The 14266-nt window shown below is 36.3% G+C and overlaps 2 protein-coding genes across 5 annotated transcripts in view; both read right to left on the reverse strand.

The window, feature by feature from the left end:
- The window catches only part of LOC112506597 (ABC transporter D family member 2, chloroplastic), an 11316-nt gene extending 7255 nt beyond the window's left edge, over positions 1-4061 (reverse strand). For all 3 annotated transcript variants that reach the window (XM_025110757.1, XM_025110759.1, XM_025110758.1), the window contains exons 1-5: positions 3066-4061; positions 2771-2966; positions 2428-2495; positions 1109-1435; positions 854-1018 (exon numbers count right to left, since the gene is read on the reverse strand). In XM_025110757.1, the coding sequence (XP_024966525.1) occupies positions 854-1018; positions 1109-1435; positions 2428-2495; positions 2771-2966; positions 3066-3353 (1044 nt within the window). In that variant the 5' untranslated portion in view covers positions 3354-4061. The remainder of the gene's footprint in view (positions 1-853; positions 1019-1108; positions 1436-2427; positions 2496-2770; positions 2967-3065) is intronic.
- A 78-nt stretch (positions 4062-4139) lies between these two features.
- The window catches only part of LOC112506598 (zinc finger CCCH domain-containing protein 37), an 18832-nt gene continuing 8705 nt past the window's right edge, over positions 4140-14266 (reverse strand). Inside the window, exons 2-12 of one of the 2 annotated variants that reach the window (XM_025110761.1) lie at positions 13384-13631; positions 11266-11325; positions 9979-10053; positions 9834-9896; positions 9559-9750; positions 8406-8443; positions 8236-8282; positions 7990-8105; positions 7225-7278; positions 5259-5399; positions 4140-4505 (exon numbers count right to left, since the gene is read on the reverse strand). In XM_025110761.1, the coding sequence (XP_024966529.1) occupies positions 4362-4505; positions 5259-5399; positions 7225-7278; positions 7990-8105; positions 8236-8282; positions 8406-8443; positions 9559-9750; positions 9834-9896; positions 9979-10053; positions 11266-11325; positions 13384-13631 (1178 nt within the window). In that variant the 3' untranslated portion in view covers positions 4140-4361. Of the gene's footprint in view, positions 4506-5258; positions 5400-7224; positions 7279-7989; positions 8106-8235; positions 8283-8405; positions 8480-9558; positions 9751-9833; positions 9897-9978; positions 10054-11265; positions 11326-13383; positions 13632-14266 lie in introns of both variants that reach the window. The other variant, XM_025110760.1, reaches the window with a different exon arrangement.

Raw genomic sequence — 14266 nt, forward strand, 5'->3', positions numbered from 1 at the left:
CATTCTACATCTCGAGAGAGTACCTTATAGAAGCTATTAGTTGTAAAGATAAGTGATTTATAAAGCATGCTATAGAACTATGCCGTAGCATGCTGTCTACTTTTAGATCGGTTTAACATCTTAACGAATCCCTACACCCCAAGCTCTTTTCTAAAACTTGTTCACAGCAGTAGTGTTTAATCAACTCACCACAAATATTTCCTCGAATTCACCATCTGAAATCTTATCTTTATTTTTACTATTAAAACGAACTTTTATTCCTTTTTCCCGTGGACGATACTCGGTATTTTTACCACTYTATTACTTGTWAAAGAMGATARTGGGTTGATAAGTGTATACTTGCACTAGTCTCCATTTGTTAGCAGTCTGAGAGATTTATTCTATATAAATCCCGTAACAACAAGGATGTGATATAGTGTGTCCATGCATCATCATGTGTGTAAAATAAAAGTATCTCGTTATAATTGAGGATGCCTAAGAAACGAAGTTGTAACCTTAAGGGGCTGTTTGGTTGGTTTTTCATTAAGTCTTGTATGGATAAAACTATATGTGTGGATTAATTTGTCTGTACACGTTGGGAAGGTTTTCATAAGTGGATGGGGCGTGTTTCTTAATTGGGAGGGGCAGGTTTGAAAAAAACTTGGCTTTCTGCATAAAGCTCTCCCTGGAAGCTTACTGAATAAGCCACATTATATATCATCAAGCCACAACCAAATAGTCATATATAGCTGACCGAATAAGTTGTGAGTCTCATTAAGCTCATTAAGGGGCTAAAAAACAGGCCCTAAGCAACCAATTGTAAGCAAAAAAAAGAAGCAAGAGAACAGTAGAGTGACTAACTGGGATTTCATACAGTTAAATTCCCAAAGGCACTTCGGAACCGCTGCAAAAGGAGTTTGATTTCATTTTCTTCGCCACCGTAAAACGCAATTGACTCGGCATTTTCTCGAACACGTACAAGCCCATAACGGAAATCTGCTTCCATTTTCTCTTGCATGAAATTTAGGTTGATCAGCCCCTAAAATAGCATTCAATGATACCTGAAGTTAGGACAGAAAATGGCATCCAATAAGGTTGCAACCTCAATTTCCAAAGCTGGAAATCTTACCTTCCCAAGGAAAATGCTGATGGCTGTTCCACCGATTGAATATACTAAAAGAACAACAAAAAGAGGAGGATATATGCCAAACAGTATGTTGCTAAACGATATCAAGTCTACCATGGCATTGAAGAGTGTTAAAGAGAATGAAAGTGATGTTCCAGTGAAAGAACTTAGATCATCAACGATTCGTTGATCCGGATTATCAATGATTGACTGGGACTGTATTTGGTAAAATGTCTGATTCTTGAGATACCGCTCCATGTAATATTGTGTCATCCAAGATCTCCACCTTAAAGCCAGAGTTTCTCTTGCATAATCTCTAAACACAAAAATCTGCAAAAACCACAGCATGAGTAGGAACAAGATAGCTAAAAGGTTACTGTACAAGCAGTGGTCATATCAAGATAATTTGTCAAAGAAGAGATGCAGCAATTCCACCAAGATTTACAATCTAGGGCTGTAAATGAAACCGAATGTTCAACAAACCGTTTGTGAAGCGTTCCGTGGGAAGTTCATTTATTTAATAAACGAACGAGCATGAACACATCTTTTTGTCCATCTAGTTAAATGAAAGAACATGAACAATCCTTGTCCGTTCATTTACGTTCTTTCATTTATGTTCGTTTACCTTCATTTATGTTCGTTTATATATACATATACATAAATATATTTATACATTATGACATTAATATGTAAATAAAATAACTAAATTAAGTTGTTTAGAAATCCTTTTTATTCCCCTAAGCCCTAAATTTACTAGTTTTAAATTTTGTTGTGTTATCTTACAGGAATGAAATGATGAGTAATGTTGGTTGTTTTGTGTTCATTTTTGTCTGTTGTCTATGTTCATTTATGTTTAATTAAGTTTGTTCGTATTTGTTCGTTTAGCATCTTAACCAATCAACAAGAACAAATACATTTTCTTAACAAAAGAGCACAAACAAACACATTTTCTTAGCGAACGAATATAAACACAAAAAAATTCATTCGTTTAGCATTTAAATGAACAAGCACTAACAAAGACATTTTCTTAACAAACGAACAAGATACAATTATTTTTATCATTTTTCATTCGTTTACCATTCATTTGTTAAGTTAAATTAAACAATGAGCATGAACACAAAAGGTTTTTTTCGTTTACTTGTGTTCGTTCGTTTGTTCAGTTAAGTTAAACGAGCGAACATGAATAAGTCTCCATTCATGTTCATTTACAGCCCTATTTACATCACATACAAAGAGCTATAAACACCGTATTGGGACAACAGTGGAAAAGAATTCAAGAAGACAGGTGAGCAATACCTAAAAGAGTGCAGCAATGTGCTCACCGGAATTCCACCAGCAAAAGCAGCAAGGTAGTACGTTAGTTGCGTGGTAAATTGTTCTTGGTCTTTGTCTGACATATTTATGGAGGTGGCCGATCAAATACTCAAACATAGAATCATCAAGGATCAAGTTCAAGGAAAACCTTAAAAAATGAAAAACTGAGGAAGACCGTATAACCGCTCATTAGAACGGTATGCACATATACAAGCAATTTGTCCGGTATGCATATGCACGTGCATAAAACATTCGGTGCTCCTCACTTTTTTTGGGGGGTTTTCCTGAACCTCCCCCTCATCAACAAAACAAAAAAATGGGCTAGTGCCTATGTGTGTGTGAAATCCTTACTAGCAAGGGCATTATAGAAGTCGCGACCGAGAAAGTTGAAACCCACACTGATGCCGGTGGTTCCTAAAGTTAGGGCAAACACAGCCGCTAGTTGTATTCTAGCTTGAACTTTATCATCGGAATACCAATAAGGAGCAGCAACTTTATAGAATCTCCTGAAAAGCGTAGGCAGATCAGGTCCTTTTCTTGGCACATTCTGACAAAAATCAACAACAAACAACTGTCAGATTCAAATCACTAAACAAAGAACTGTATACAAAATTCATAAATTCACAAAAGCGTATAAAACTGTTACCTCATCTGTTTTGGTCGATTGTGGTGGAGGTGGCGGTGGTGGTGGAGTAACCGATGGATTGGCCGGAGACGTTGTTGGAGACGACGAATGAGGTACGGTGGTCTTCCTCCTCCGTTTCATATCGTGAAGCTTTAGCGTGGAAACAGATGATAGAACAAAGGAAGTGGAGTTACGCGATTCAAATGGAATACATCTTCGAATGGTGAAAGTGTTGAAAAGAATGCGATTATTGTTGCATCCGATTGGGGTTAGATTGACGCCATTGGAGAGTGCATTCAAGTCTCTCATGGTGTTCCAGATTTGCAGTTTAAGATTTTGGTGGATTTCTTGCTTCTTGAAATTAAATTAAATTATCCACAAACTTCAACCAGTCCAAACCTACGGTTCGTTTTAACGCCACATCATCTTAAATGGTCTCATGAAATTTTTTTGGATTTAATAATCCAAATTACGTCATTTGTTAATGTTTTTTTGATTAATTAATCAATTTACCATGATTTAATAAAAATACATTTTTTAATTAATCTTGAAACCTAAAGTAACATTTGGTACACAAAACGGGACTAATTAATTCTCTTCAATTTGGTAATTGGTAGGATTAGAACAAGAATTGTCTACCTTGTGATAAATAAGCTGGATAGGACAAGATGAAATTATTAAAACGACCATATTACCCCTAAATATTGTTTAATGTTATTGATTGTTGTTGTAGGCGATGGCTTATATCCAATTGTCAAGCATTCAACTCGTTTATCCGCTCAACATCTGTGATGGTTGAGCTGAACACTCAACAATCAGATGTAATCCCACCACCTTCAACAACCATCACAATTGTCTCAATAGCTTCACCGCCTTCTAACACGTTCCTTCAAATCTCATAACCCCACTTCCCTTATTCTATGATGAATGAGGAAATGCTCCCTTTGTCTTAAAATAAATATCCACTCGAAAAAATACACATTTTTTTTCCAAAAATGTATAAACTATTACACTAATCAATTAACAAAATGACAATTTTACCCTTAAAACTTTGACAGAATAATAATTTTCTCTGTACAATAATTAAGGGTAGAATTGTTTTATGCAGATGCTTATTTTCAAAACAAAGGGAGTAACTTCAGAGAATGTCAATAGTTATGGTTAGTGACAATAGACAAGGGTCTTTTGTAGCAACAACTCTAATAAGCTTAAAATATCTCTTGAAGAATGCAAGACATACATATGCATCAAACAAATGGCATCACATTCTAAGAACGAACAAGGTCGAAGATGAAAATGGTCGGGCAGCAAAAGCAACTATGCATCTTTCCCTTCTTCACCGGATGCACCTTGCGATGTCGCACCCGCCATCACCTCTCCGGGAGGCGGGTGGTCAAACTTGCATGTCGCGCCATACTTGCAAGCCCCTGTCTTCATGTAGTATGGGCAATTGATAGCCCCCTGTCGAGATATTAACGTCAGAAACATGATTCTATATATAAAAGTTTCCTAACCCAAAGAACTTTCTTTTCTATTAATACTCTGTCATGATCAAGGAAGTGATTGTGTTCTATTGGTTTTATACCATTCTCTCTAATTATGCATTATAAGGAATGGCAAGGGTAAAAACGGAACTTTAGTGTATATTTCGATACACTTTTAACAATGTCTTAGATTTGTGCAAAATTGGACTAGGGGGAGTACTTCACCACTGATAGTCTGTAATCACTTCAATGTCTACCTCATCAGTCCAATATATGGTAAATTACTTTTCTGGGGTTGGGTTCTGGTGAGAATGAAAGTTTCGATGAGAAGGGCAAGGAGGGATCTCCACCCGTGGATCAATCCTAATTGAAGAAAACGACTAGATCAACATTAATGAGATACACTAGATCAATTCCCTTCTAAAGCACAATTCATGGGGTGTTTTGGGATTAAAAGTGATCAAGGGTCCAAATCCCTTCTTACACTTCTCATCTTAACTCCTATTCTCACACGATCCTTCATCTAGTTTGCTGTTGATACCCTAAATTAGGCTAAGAATATAGTTGTATTTTATTGGTTAATATTTCATTTTCGCTCTTTTTTATGTGGATGATGTACCACAAGGAGAAAAATGGAAATTTGCTGTCCTCAAATGCTCCTGACAATTTCTTAGATAAAGAGGAAAGGGGTTACTTTCTTGTAAAAACATAATATAGAGACAAGTTATACCTCTCTCCTTGGAAGACCAGCAAGAGTAAGCTTGACATTGTGAAGTAGGACTTCAGCTGACAGTGCATGTGCTGTCCGGTCAACAGGGTGATGATATTTGCATCTTTCCCCAAACATGCACTCCCCGGTTTTCATATAATGCTATGACAGAAAATGACGAAAAAAGAAGCCAATTTTAGAAATGATTAGGGAAAAAAACAATAGCTGAAGAATGAAGAGCTCTGTTTATGTTGCATTGTCTGAAAACAAATGGAGATTTCCATTTGACATTGGATCAAGAACTGGAGGTTTACAACCAAACGTTTCATTTAAATATATGTGGCCGTTTACTAAACACCTACCGGGTAAGCACTTAACGATATCCCTTGAGCATGACAAGAACCAAAAATCTTACCCGGTAAGAGGCAAAACGAGGACCGAGAGTCTTACCCAGTGAGGGAAAAGATTCCTAATCGATAAGTGCTTACCGGGTTTAAGATGCTCACCAACAATTCATTTTGATGCCCAAGAATGTTAGATGACGAGGTGAGGGTAATTTCTTTTGCCAGTAAGCGCTTACCCATTAAGTGTTTGGTAAACGGCCCCTAGTTGAGTGCTTGGAGTTGAATCCATAAGGTGAATTCTGGATTATGAAAACTATCGTTTTAAGAAAAATTTAAGTTGTGAATGATTCAATATTCATGTCCAATTATTTGAATCAGATAAGCAGAAGCAATCCTACTCATACTAGGAAATCTATAATCAACTAGAAAAGGTAAATTATAACCGTAAAGAAATATATATCCTGCAGATTACTAATAGTGACCATCATTCCCATCCGTTGATCATAAAAACTAGTTTTTTGAAAAACATTAACTGGAAGGAATCTGGATGATTGAATATTGTACATAAAATTATTTGAGTAGAAAAAAGAAGCAATCCTACTGCCAATAGAAAATCCTGAATCATATAATTGCAATTGTGAAATTAATAAATTAAAAAAAATCTTGCAACTAGTAGTAAGAGACTCCTAATAGTGACCATTTTGGGCAAAGAAGGCAAAGGGAAATGGGTAGTTGAACACATGACCTCCATCGTAATAAGAGAAACAAAATCCTGCAACTAGTAGTAAGTTATAGTGACTACCATTTTCAGAAAGAAGGCAAAGGGAAAGGCGTATTCGAACTCCAAAGGTAGACATAGGGGAAGTGACCAACTACCACCAAGCTAAATTCGTGTTGGCAATACTGACTATCATTCTTGAGGTAATCACTACAATCCAGTTCAACACAAAGTATAATATGGATGCAAATCTATATTATGCTTAGCGGTTACGGGGACTTTAGCCTCCCAGGAGGTATGGGGTTCAATCCTCACCAAATGTGAGAAGGGTATTTAAGTTTATTTACTGAATTTGCCGTATATAAATATCATATACAGATATACTTCAAATAATATGAATGCAAATCCACTACAATTAAGCTCAGCTAAGGGCTAATCATGAGACAAACTTGCTGCTATGGTCTGTATCACATTGCTAAAGTTGAATTCTGTTATCTAACATGGGAGCCTCCACAAGTATTTTCAGGGGATACTGAAAGCATATGTGATTTGATTAGATGAAGCAAAGACTGATTGGAAGAAGTATAATGATCAAAATGATCCAAAGTGGTTCCTCGGCCCCTCCTAAGGTTTCCATCAGACAGACACTGTATTTCTCTAGGATTCTCCAATAGAGTGTGGCCAATTGTTGACTTCTCAACAAAGTGGAGTCACAGCATCCCCTTTTCCCATAAGCACGTATTGGGCAGTGATCATTAGTTAGTTACCGTTTCGTTAAATGATAAGATCTCATTCTTCTATGTAAAGACTCAAAAACTCTCCCCTCTTTTGCGCAAAACACACAGGCACGTAGACACGTGTGTGTGTGTGTGTGTATATATATACATTCATTTGAAATAGGGCATGAAACCATATAAATACGCACATCACATTCCATCTGACCAGGTCGCTGAGGGTAGATAGCTGGGGCCAAACCAAGCTGCAACACATAAAAGTACAACCCATCAATCAGCTAGCAAGAAAAACAAAAGAAAAAGGAGACAAAATAAAAAAAAAAGTGCCACCTAACATCTCCCTTCAACTCATCACACAAAACCAGGCTAAACATATCAAGCCACAATAGATTATGTGCTTGACGAAATTTAAGGGGTATAGCTTTGTGTATCAAGATTACTTGACGTACCTAGCTTTCTTCATCACAAATATGTATAATGTTTTTGAACATAAGATTATTTGACTTGTTTGGGCATAGAAAAAACTGGGAGCAGGAACAATGATCTCAGGAAGGATCCAAGAAAGGCAGAACACAGATGAATTTAAATAAATATAAACCTATGTCAGAATTTATGATCCAAAATAAGTGATACAAAAGCATACTACCAAGTACCAACTGCTTCGCGCAATGCGTAGCTCAATCAAGAAGCTTTTGCTCATGAGCGGCAGTACTATATATAAGTACATATAACCAGGATCAATAACAATGACCCACTTTTTAATAGCAATTTTATCCTTAATCAATTGCCTTGTTTTTATGCATGATTTTGTAAAATATTTTTGATGATAAAAAAGCATTTCTTATCTTGTAATAAGAGGGAGTACGATATGAAGAAAAAAAGGAGTACATAAGTAAGATGGGACAGGTAAGAAACTTGAAAGAATGTGCACAACAAGGTTCTATTCTCTACTTTACCGTTGTTTGAGCAATCCGTGGGTCAACAGTTTTCAGGACAGAGGGAGCTGGGCTGACAATACCAATGTTCATATGACCGGCAGGAGTGGCTAACATGGCGCCAGGCGGATTGAATGCTGCATGGAACAGTAGAAACCAATCAACAAGCAGTATGGGGAAAATGTTCATGATAAGAATCAGGGTACTGATCAATAAGAATGAAAGCATGATGATGAATTTCCTCAAGACCCAGATGTATACACTCACCGTATCTCTCTGGATGATTATAGCGACAAGTGGCACCATACTTGCAACTGTATCATGAAAAGTAAGGCACTTGAATCATTAAACTCATAGGGGATCAGTTTATCCTTATTGTTTCTCATTTTGAGAAGTCGTCGTGAAGAAACTTAATATAAACAAGTCAATGTACTAACCTGCCAGTTTTCAGATAGAATGGACAATCCACTTCTCCCTGTATTAACAATAAAAGATGGGAACAAAAACAAGTCTGACGTAAGCAATAAGTGATTGGAAGCCATGTATACATGAGCAGAGTAATATAACAAATTAAAGCATCCAGCCAACACTCATCGCTGCTCCCCTCCCCTCGAAAAAAACTCCTTGCCAGAACCAAATAAGGCATGATGAAGACGTAGCAGTAACAATAGTATTAGTAATAATTCCTTCTAAGCGGTAAGAGTTGAATTAGATTGAGATGTCCTAGACTCCTAGTTATGAAAGGATATAATATTGGATCAATTTGCTTTAGCTCCAACACAAAGAGCCTACATAGACAGGCACAACCGCTTGAGAGTTTCACTTATGTTGCAGGCATCCAACAACCTCGGCTCTTTGTTCACCAAGATGATGTAAAGAAGCAGGAATATAAAAAGATAATCCATAACAGCAATGCAAAGACAAAGTGAAAAGATGTCGCTTTGGATACTTGTGACATATTGTGGTCTAAAACCTTATTGATTTAAAACGGTTTTCATGTGCTTGAACATCTCTTCATAGCAAATATGCAACAAGCATTGCACACAATCTGCTTAAACCTGATTTAATCAAGAAGAAAACCGAAGATGGTTTTATTTGTGAACTATATAGTACCAAGGCCACTTGCTGTGCCGTGTATGAAAGCATCTTGCTTCCATGATTGGACATGCAACAGTTTCATATACCAACTTGAAGAGTATGTGTGTATGAAAGCAGCTTGCTTCCATGGTGGACATGCTACTGTTTATACACTAAAAATGCATAAGTTCCTTGTACAGCATAATTATCAAATGTGTTTTGATAGTTACATGGCATCCTTAAGAATGAATCTATAACATTGGTGATCCCGAAAGAGTATTAACTTCTAAGCAACCATTTCAAATAAGTATTTACATTGAACAAATTTGTCACAAAAGAGGAATCCTATGTGAAACAGAACTTGAAAAGAACAAGCCTTCAAATGGGAACATGCACTCAGGTCATGACATTGGCTGCCACGAATTAGATATTGCATCAAGACAAATGAGAAAGCAGTCCATAAGTTCACTCAGTTTGAATCATCAAATGTATGCAAGTCAGCAAGTGTATTACCGGTCTAATAGGGAGGCCTTTTGAGTTGTGCAACATCGCAGGGGCGAAGTGGAAGTTTCCATTTGTCCCGCCTGTAAGTGCATCCATCTGCCCACCATCACCATTTTCTACCCCAGCTGTAATCAAGATGTCCTTCGGGTGATGGAATTTGCAGGTTGAACCAAATTTGCATTGGCCAGTTTTCATATAGAACTGCTTACATATTGGCATGTTAAGATATTTTAAATGCAAGAAGAAATAGATAGCTGATACCAATGAAATTGCAGCACTCATACCACACATGGGGGTTCAGATGGCCTCTCTGGTAAGGCAGAGCCATCGCCATTTTCCAAAGCAGACTGCAGATGCATCAACAAGCCAGTCACCAATATGAGCACGAGTGCAAATAAAACCGACATATCACAGTGCAATTGAACCTACCAAAGCAAGTTTATCTTTTGGGTGGTTGAATCTGCACTTGGGACCAAACCTACACCGTTGAGTCTTCAAGAAATACTGCATCAAATAACAATTGACTTGCACTAAGATATCGGTTCGCATTTCACAACAAAGGAGCTGCATCGCTATTTACCAAAATAGTATTAACACCAAAGTAGATGCAAGAATACAACTAACAGTATAGTAATAATTGACTATTTTTAGCATGTTAAAACCTCGCCATGAAAATAGACTGCAGAAAATTGTATACCATGTGGGTGAACAAGAATATTAACAACCATAGGTGTGCCCCTAAGTCCCACCCCCACCCCACTGCAGAATTAAGCAAAGATCCTAAAAGTTCTCTTATTCTTTATATGTAAAGGGTGGACTGACTGGGTTGTCTGGATATCAACTTATGGTGCCTGTTATTTGCAAATCAAATCCTTAACAAGACCAGGTTAAAGTTACAATAATGTATATGAGCTTTATCATCAATGACCCTTAAACATGCATGAAGATGTGATGACTGCTAAATTGTTTATGCCTTGTTTAAGAAGTCCAAGACAAAAAAAATAAAAATAAAAGACCAAATAAGTGCACCTTCCAAGAAGAATGATAATAGCAATACAAGGATATGACAGAGGAAGGATGATAACATCAGTTGATTAATTTTCTATACATGCATTTCTCAAAAGATCAAATAGAAAAAATGATTCAAGTCAATGATTCCATATGCTTAGCAAAGTTAAGTTACAATGAGTACATACCCACTGAATGTAATATCAGTACTCAGAAGGGAGGCGTAAAACCACCATCAAACACTCATGTTGGATATCCTCGTATAGACTTTGGTGGCATTTTATCAAACAATATGTTGAATCTAAGTATGAACTCTCAGTACAACATGGTAATTGCTGGGATCTAGACGCATACCATAAAGGCTATGAAACAGGAAGAAGCGCATGTAAATTTCATGTTTCCTTGATCAGGCATACACGTTCATGATTTCTTAAAATGTAGTACCACAATCATAACCTAGCGTGGAATCATGTCAAAACTCAAATGATGTAAATTTTGAAAGTTAACTGCACATTCTCGGTTCCTTTTCTCTGTTCTCTTTAGTTCCCCTTCCAACCGGATGCCCCAGTCGTCTAATAGTTTCCTACTTTTTCAAGTCACTGTGCCGAACACTTGGCATTCCAATTTACGAATAGTGTTTGTGCCACATACAGTGCACTATGTGAGTGGGTAAATCTAAATACTTCTAAAATGCAGAAGCCAGCATACCGGACAATCTGGCGCTTCAGGTCTCTCCGGAAGGGATTCACTTGAATCGTTGACTGGAACCTGCCATTTAGAGCTAGAAATCAGACGAATGTGCAATTAAGAACAGCATGATTAAATACCGTAAAAAACAGACAATTGACAATACAATGCCAAATACAAGGGGCTAGCCGTTCAACCAACAGTGAAAGCTACATTATGAAAGATAAAATTGACATGTAAAATATTGCATTCAAGTAATAATGAAAAACTTGCAGCGTCATTTTTCCATGCATGGGATGCAACAGAACTACATAACCGGGCCCTATCTTTCGTTTTTTAATTCCCTTTCCAATTGAGCAGGAACATAAGTAGCAGTCTTTACTTTAAATAATAGGCTTCCCTCAGGCTGAACAATGCACTATAAACAAGATTAATGAGTTGTTTCAGTTTTACTCCACTCATTCAACTTTAAAATCTATCTTCTTTCTTAAATAGTTTTGGATTCTTTCTTATATACTTTTGGACCCCCTTCCCCACTTCCATTGACAATGCACCAACTGAACATTGTCTTCAATATAAGTCGATGGAGTTACTTGACCCTCAAATTATCAACATAATTACCCCCCTCAATCTCATCTTTGTTTTTAATCCCTGTTTCTTCTGCTTCAAAGCAGACAGATAGAAAGACCAACTTTGACTTTAATATTTATATTAAAATGTACTACAGGAGTTCATGGAAAAACTGTGAAGTTAAAAGTCCAAAGACAATGGTTAATTGGTTAGCTTAAACATTCCTAAGCATGTAGATTCTTTCACTACTTGCACAACTTTTCCTGTACGACAAGTGCATACTAAGTGCATGAGTATGACTAAAAATGAATATAACCGCACGAAATTATGTTGAAAAAAGAACAAAATATAGTAAAAGAAGGTTATCTTTATCCTGTTTATGATTTAAAAATAACAGGTCATCCTCCATTCACTTTCACCATCCCGTTTTTACAAAAAGACCGGTAATCCTTTTCTAAGACCTTTGATTTTTCTATTCAGATACGATTATTATATCAACCATATATATGATTTGAGAACAATCTTAGAATCTATGAAACAAGATAAGAAACAATTTTGTCAATCATATTCCAAGACTGCCAATTTCTCTTGATAACTTTCGTCTCTCACCCATAAACAGCTTCCCTCTGCCTAGAAAATGGTCTTCAGCTTTTCTGACCACCTAAAATGAGCACCACCCCCCAAAATAAAAGGATGGTTTATCATGTTTTGAAACTTAAATTTTAAATAGAACGCATCAAATGACCTGACCTTAAAATCTGCAGCAATTTCACTTTATGGCATTATGATATAAAAAAAGTAAAAGACACATGGCTTATATATTAGAAAGAACACCTACAATCCACATTTTGCGAAAAATATAAAACCTCTTTCAGGGAAGGAGATAAGTTTTTTCTTATTAGGCTATTACATCACATGTTCCTAATTCTTGGTGGAGCAAACATGTAAAGCAACTATAGTGATAGCATAAAAATGCACTGATAACGAACACTAAGATACCTATGTAAATATTCATGCAGATGAGACAATTATAATTTATGACATTACAGGCTAGTTTAGTATTGTATGGATGCTAAATGACATGATGAAGTGAATCAAAAAACCGCAGTACAAAATAACCCATTATTTTACGAGTAAAACCCATTATCACCACTTACAAAGCAAGCTTGCGAAACAGAAAGTCGACATAAAGGTCAAAAAGTTAGAATAAAGCTGATATACATCATATCAAAAAAAAACTCCCTGAGTATAAAATCCTTTCTATAAAGCTGATATACATCATATTGAAGAGCTTCTAGGTATAAAATCCTAAGTCATCAATACAAAGTCCTAACTTAAATCCTAAGTTTCCCAATAAAATTAGTTAGCTAGAATATTATCAGCAAACTATCAGTGTTGAAACAATAACGAATATATAAGATAGTACACTGTAAACATATTTAAGTATAAAAGCAGCATACATTATTTGACTAAGATATAAATATGTTGTAAATGCAAAATAATGTTTGTTTGTAATTATAGTCATACAGTATAACTACATATATACTAAAAACAGCAATAAAAGGTCACCTCTTTCCAATCAGGGATTCCACCCTGAGGGACCCAGATAGGATGGTCAAACCTGCAGCTATCTCCAAACTTACAAGTTCTTGTAAGCATATAATGGGCACAGTCCTTTTCTCCAGGCCTCTGCGGGTAAACAGGCAAACTGCTTGTACTCTCGAATCTAGGGCGCTTGACTAAAGGGTTGGTAGAATACCAAGCTTCACTTTGCCCAATCGTATTATGGGTAGCAAGAAGAGACTGATGATATATTGCTACGATAGATTGTACACACGTATAAAAAGGTCATTAAGTAAAAATATATGCTATTAATAAATTTAATCTTCATATACATAAAAACCAACATATGATATTATATATTATAGAAGAATCAGCATGCCAGGTCACTACAAAAATAATATGTACACTGTATTGATATAATAACGCACTAAATAAACCAAAGTAGTGGGGTAAGCTTAAACTGAGTTCACCACGACAATTAAGTAAATTGTATTGAAAAATAGAATTCACCCTTTCTGGTTTATTGATATTAAATGTGAATTGACTGTATGAAAAATGATTGTAACTTTGTTTCATTCCTATTTTAGTGGTTAAAATTCAGAAAATCCACATAAAAAGCATCAAATTTTCAAAAATCAGCCTTTTTGGTCCAAAGTTGACGTGGAAACCTACTGACTCTACATGTATATGTTGGAATGTAGGCTTCGGCCTACTAAGTTAGACAAAAGGGAGGAGGTATAAAGTAAGGAGCCGGCCCTAGCCCAAAAGGAGTCGGCCCTAGCCCAAAAGGAGCCGGCCCTAGTCTCTACCCTAGTTTCCTTGATTAGGAGATAACCCTAATTATGTTTGTCTATATATATTAATCTCATTGTACTTGTAAACATTGTAG

This window comes from Cynara cardunculus, assembly GCF_001531365.2.
Source record: "Cynara cardunculus var. scolymus isolate 2C chromosome LG 2, CcrdV1, whole genome shotgun sequence".
NCBI classification, from domain to species: Eukaryota; Viridiplantae; Streptophyta; class Magnoliopsida; order Asterales; family Asteraceae; genus Cynara; species Cynara cardunculus.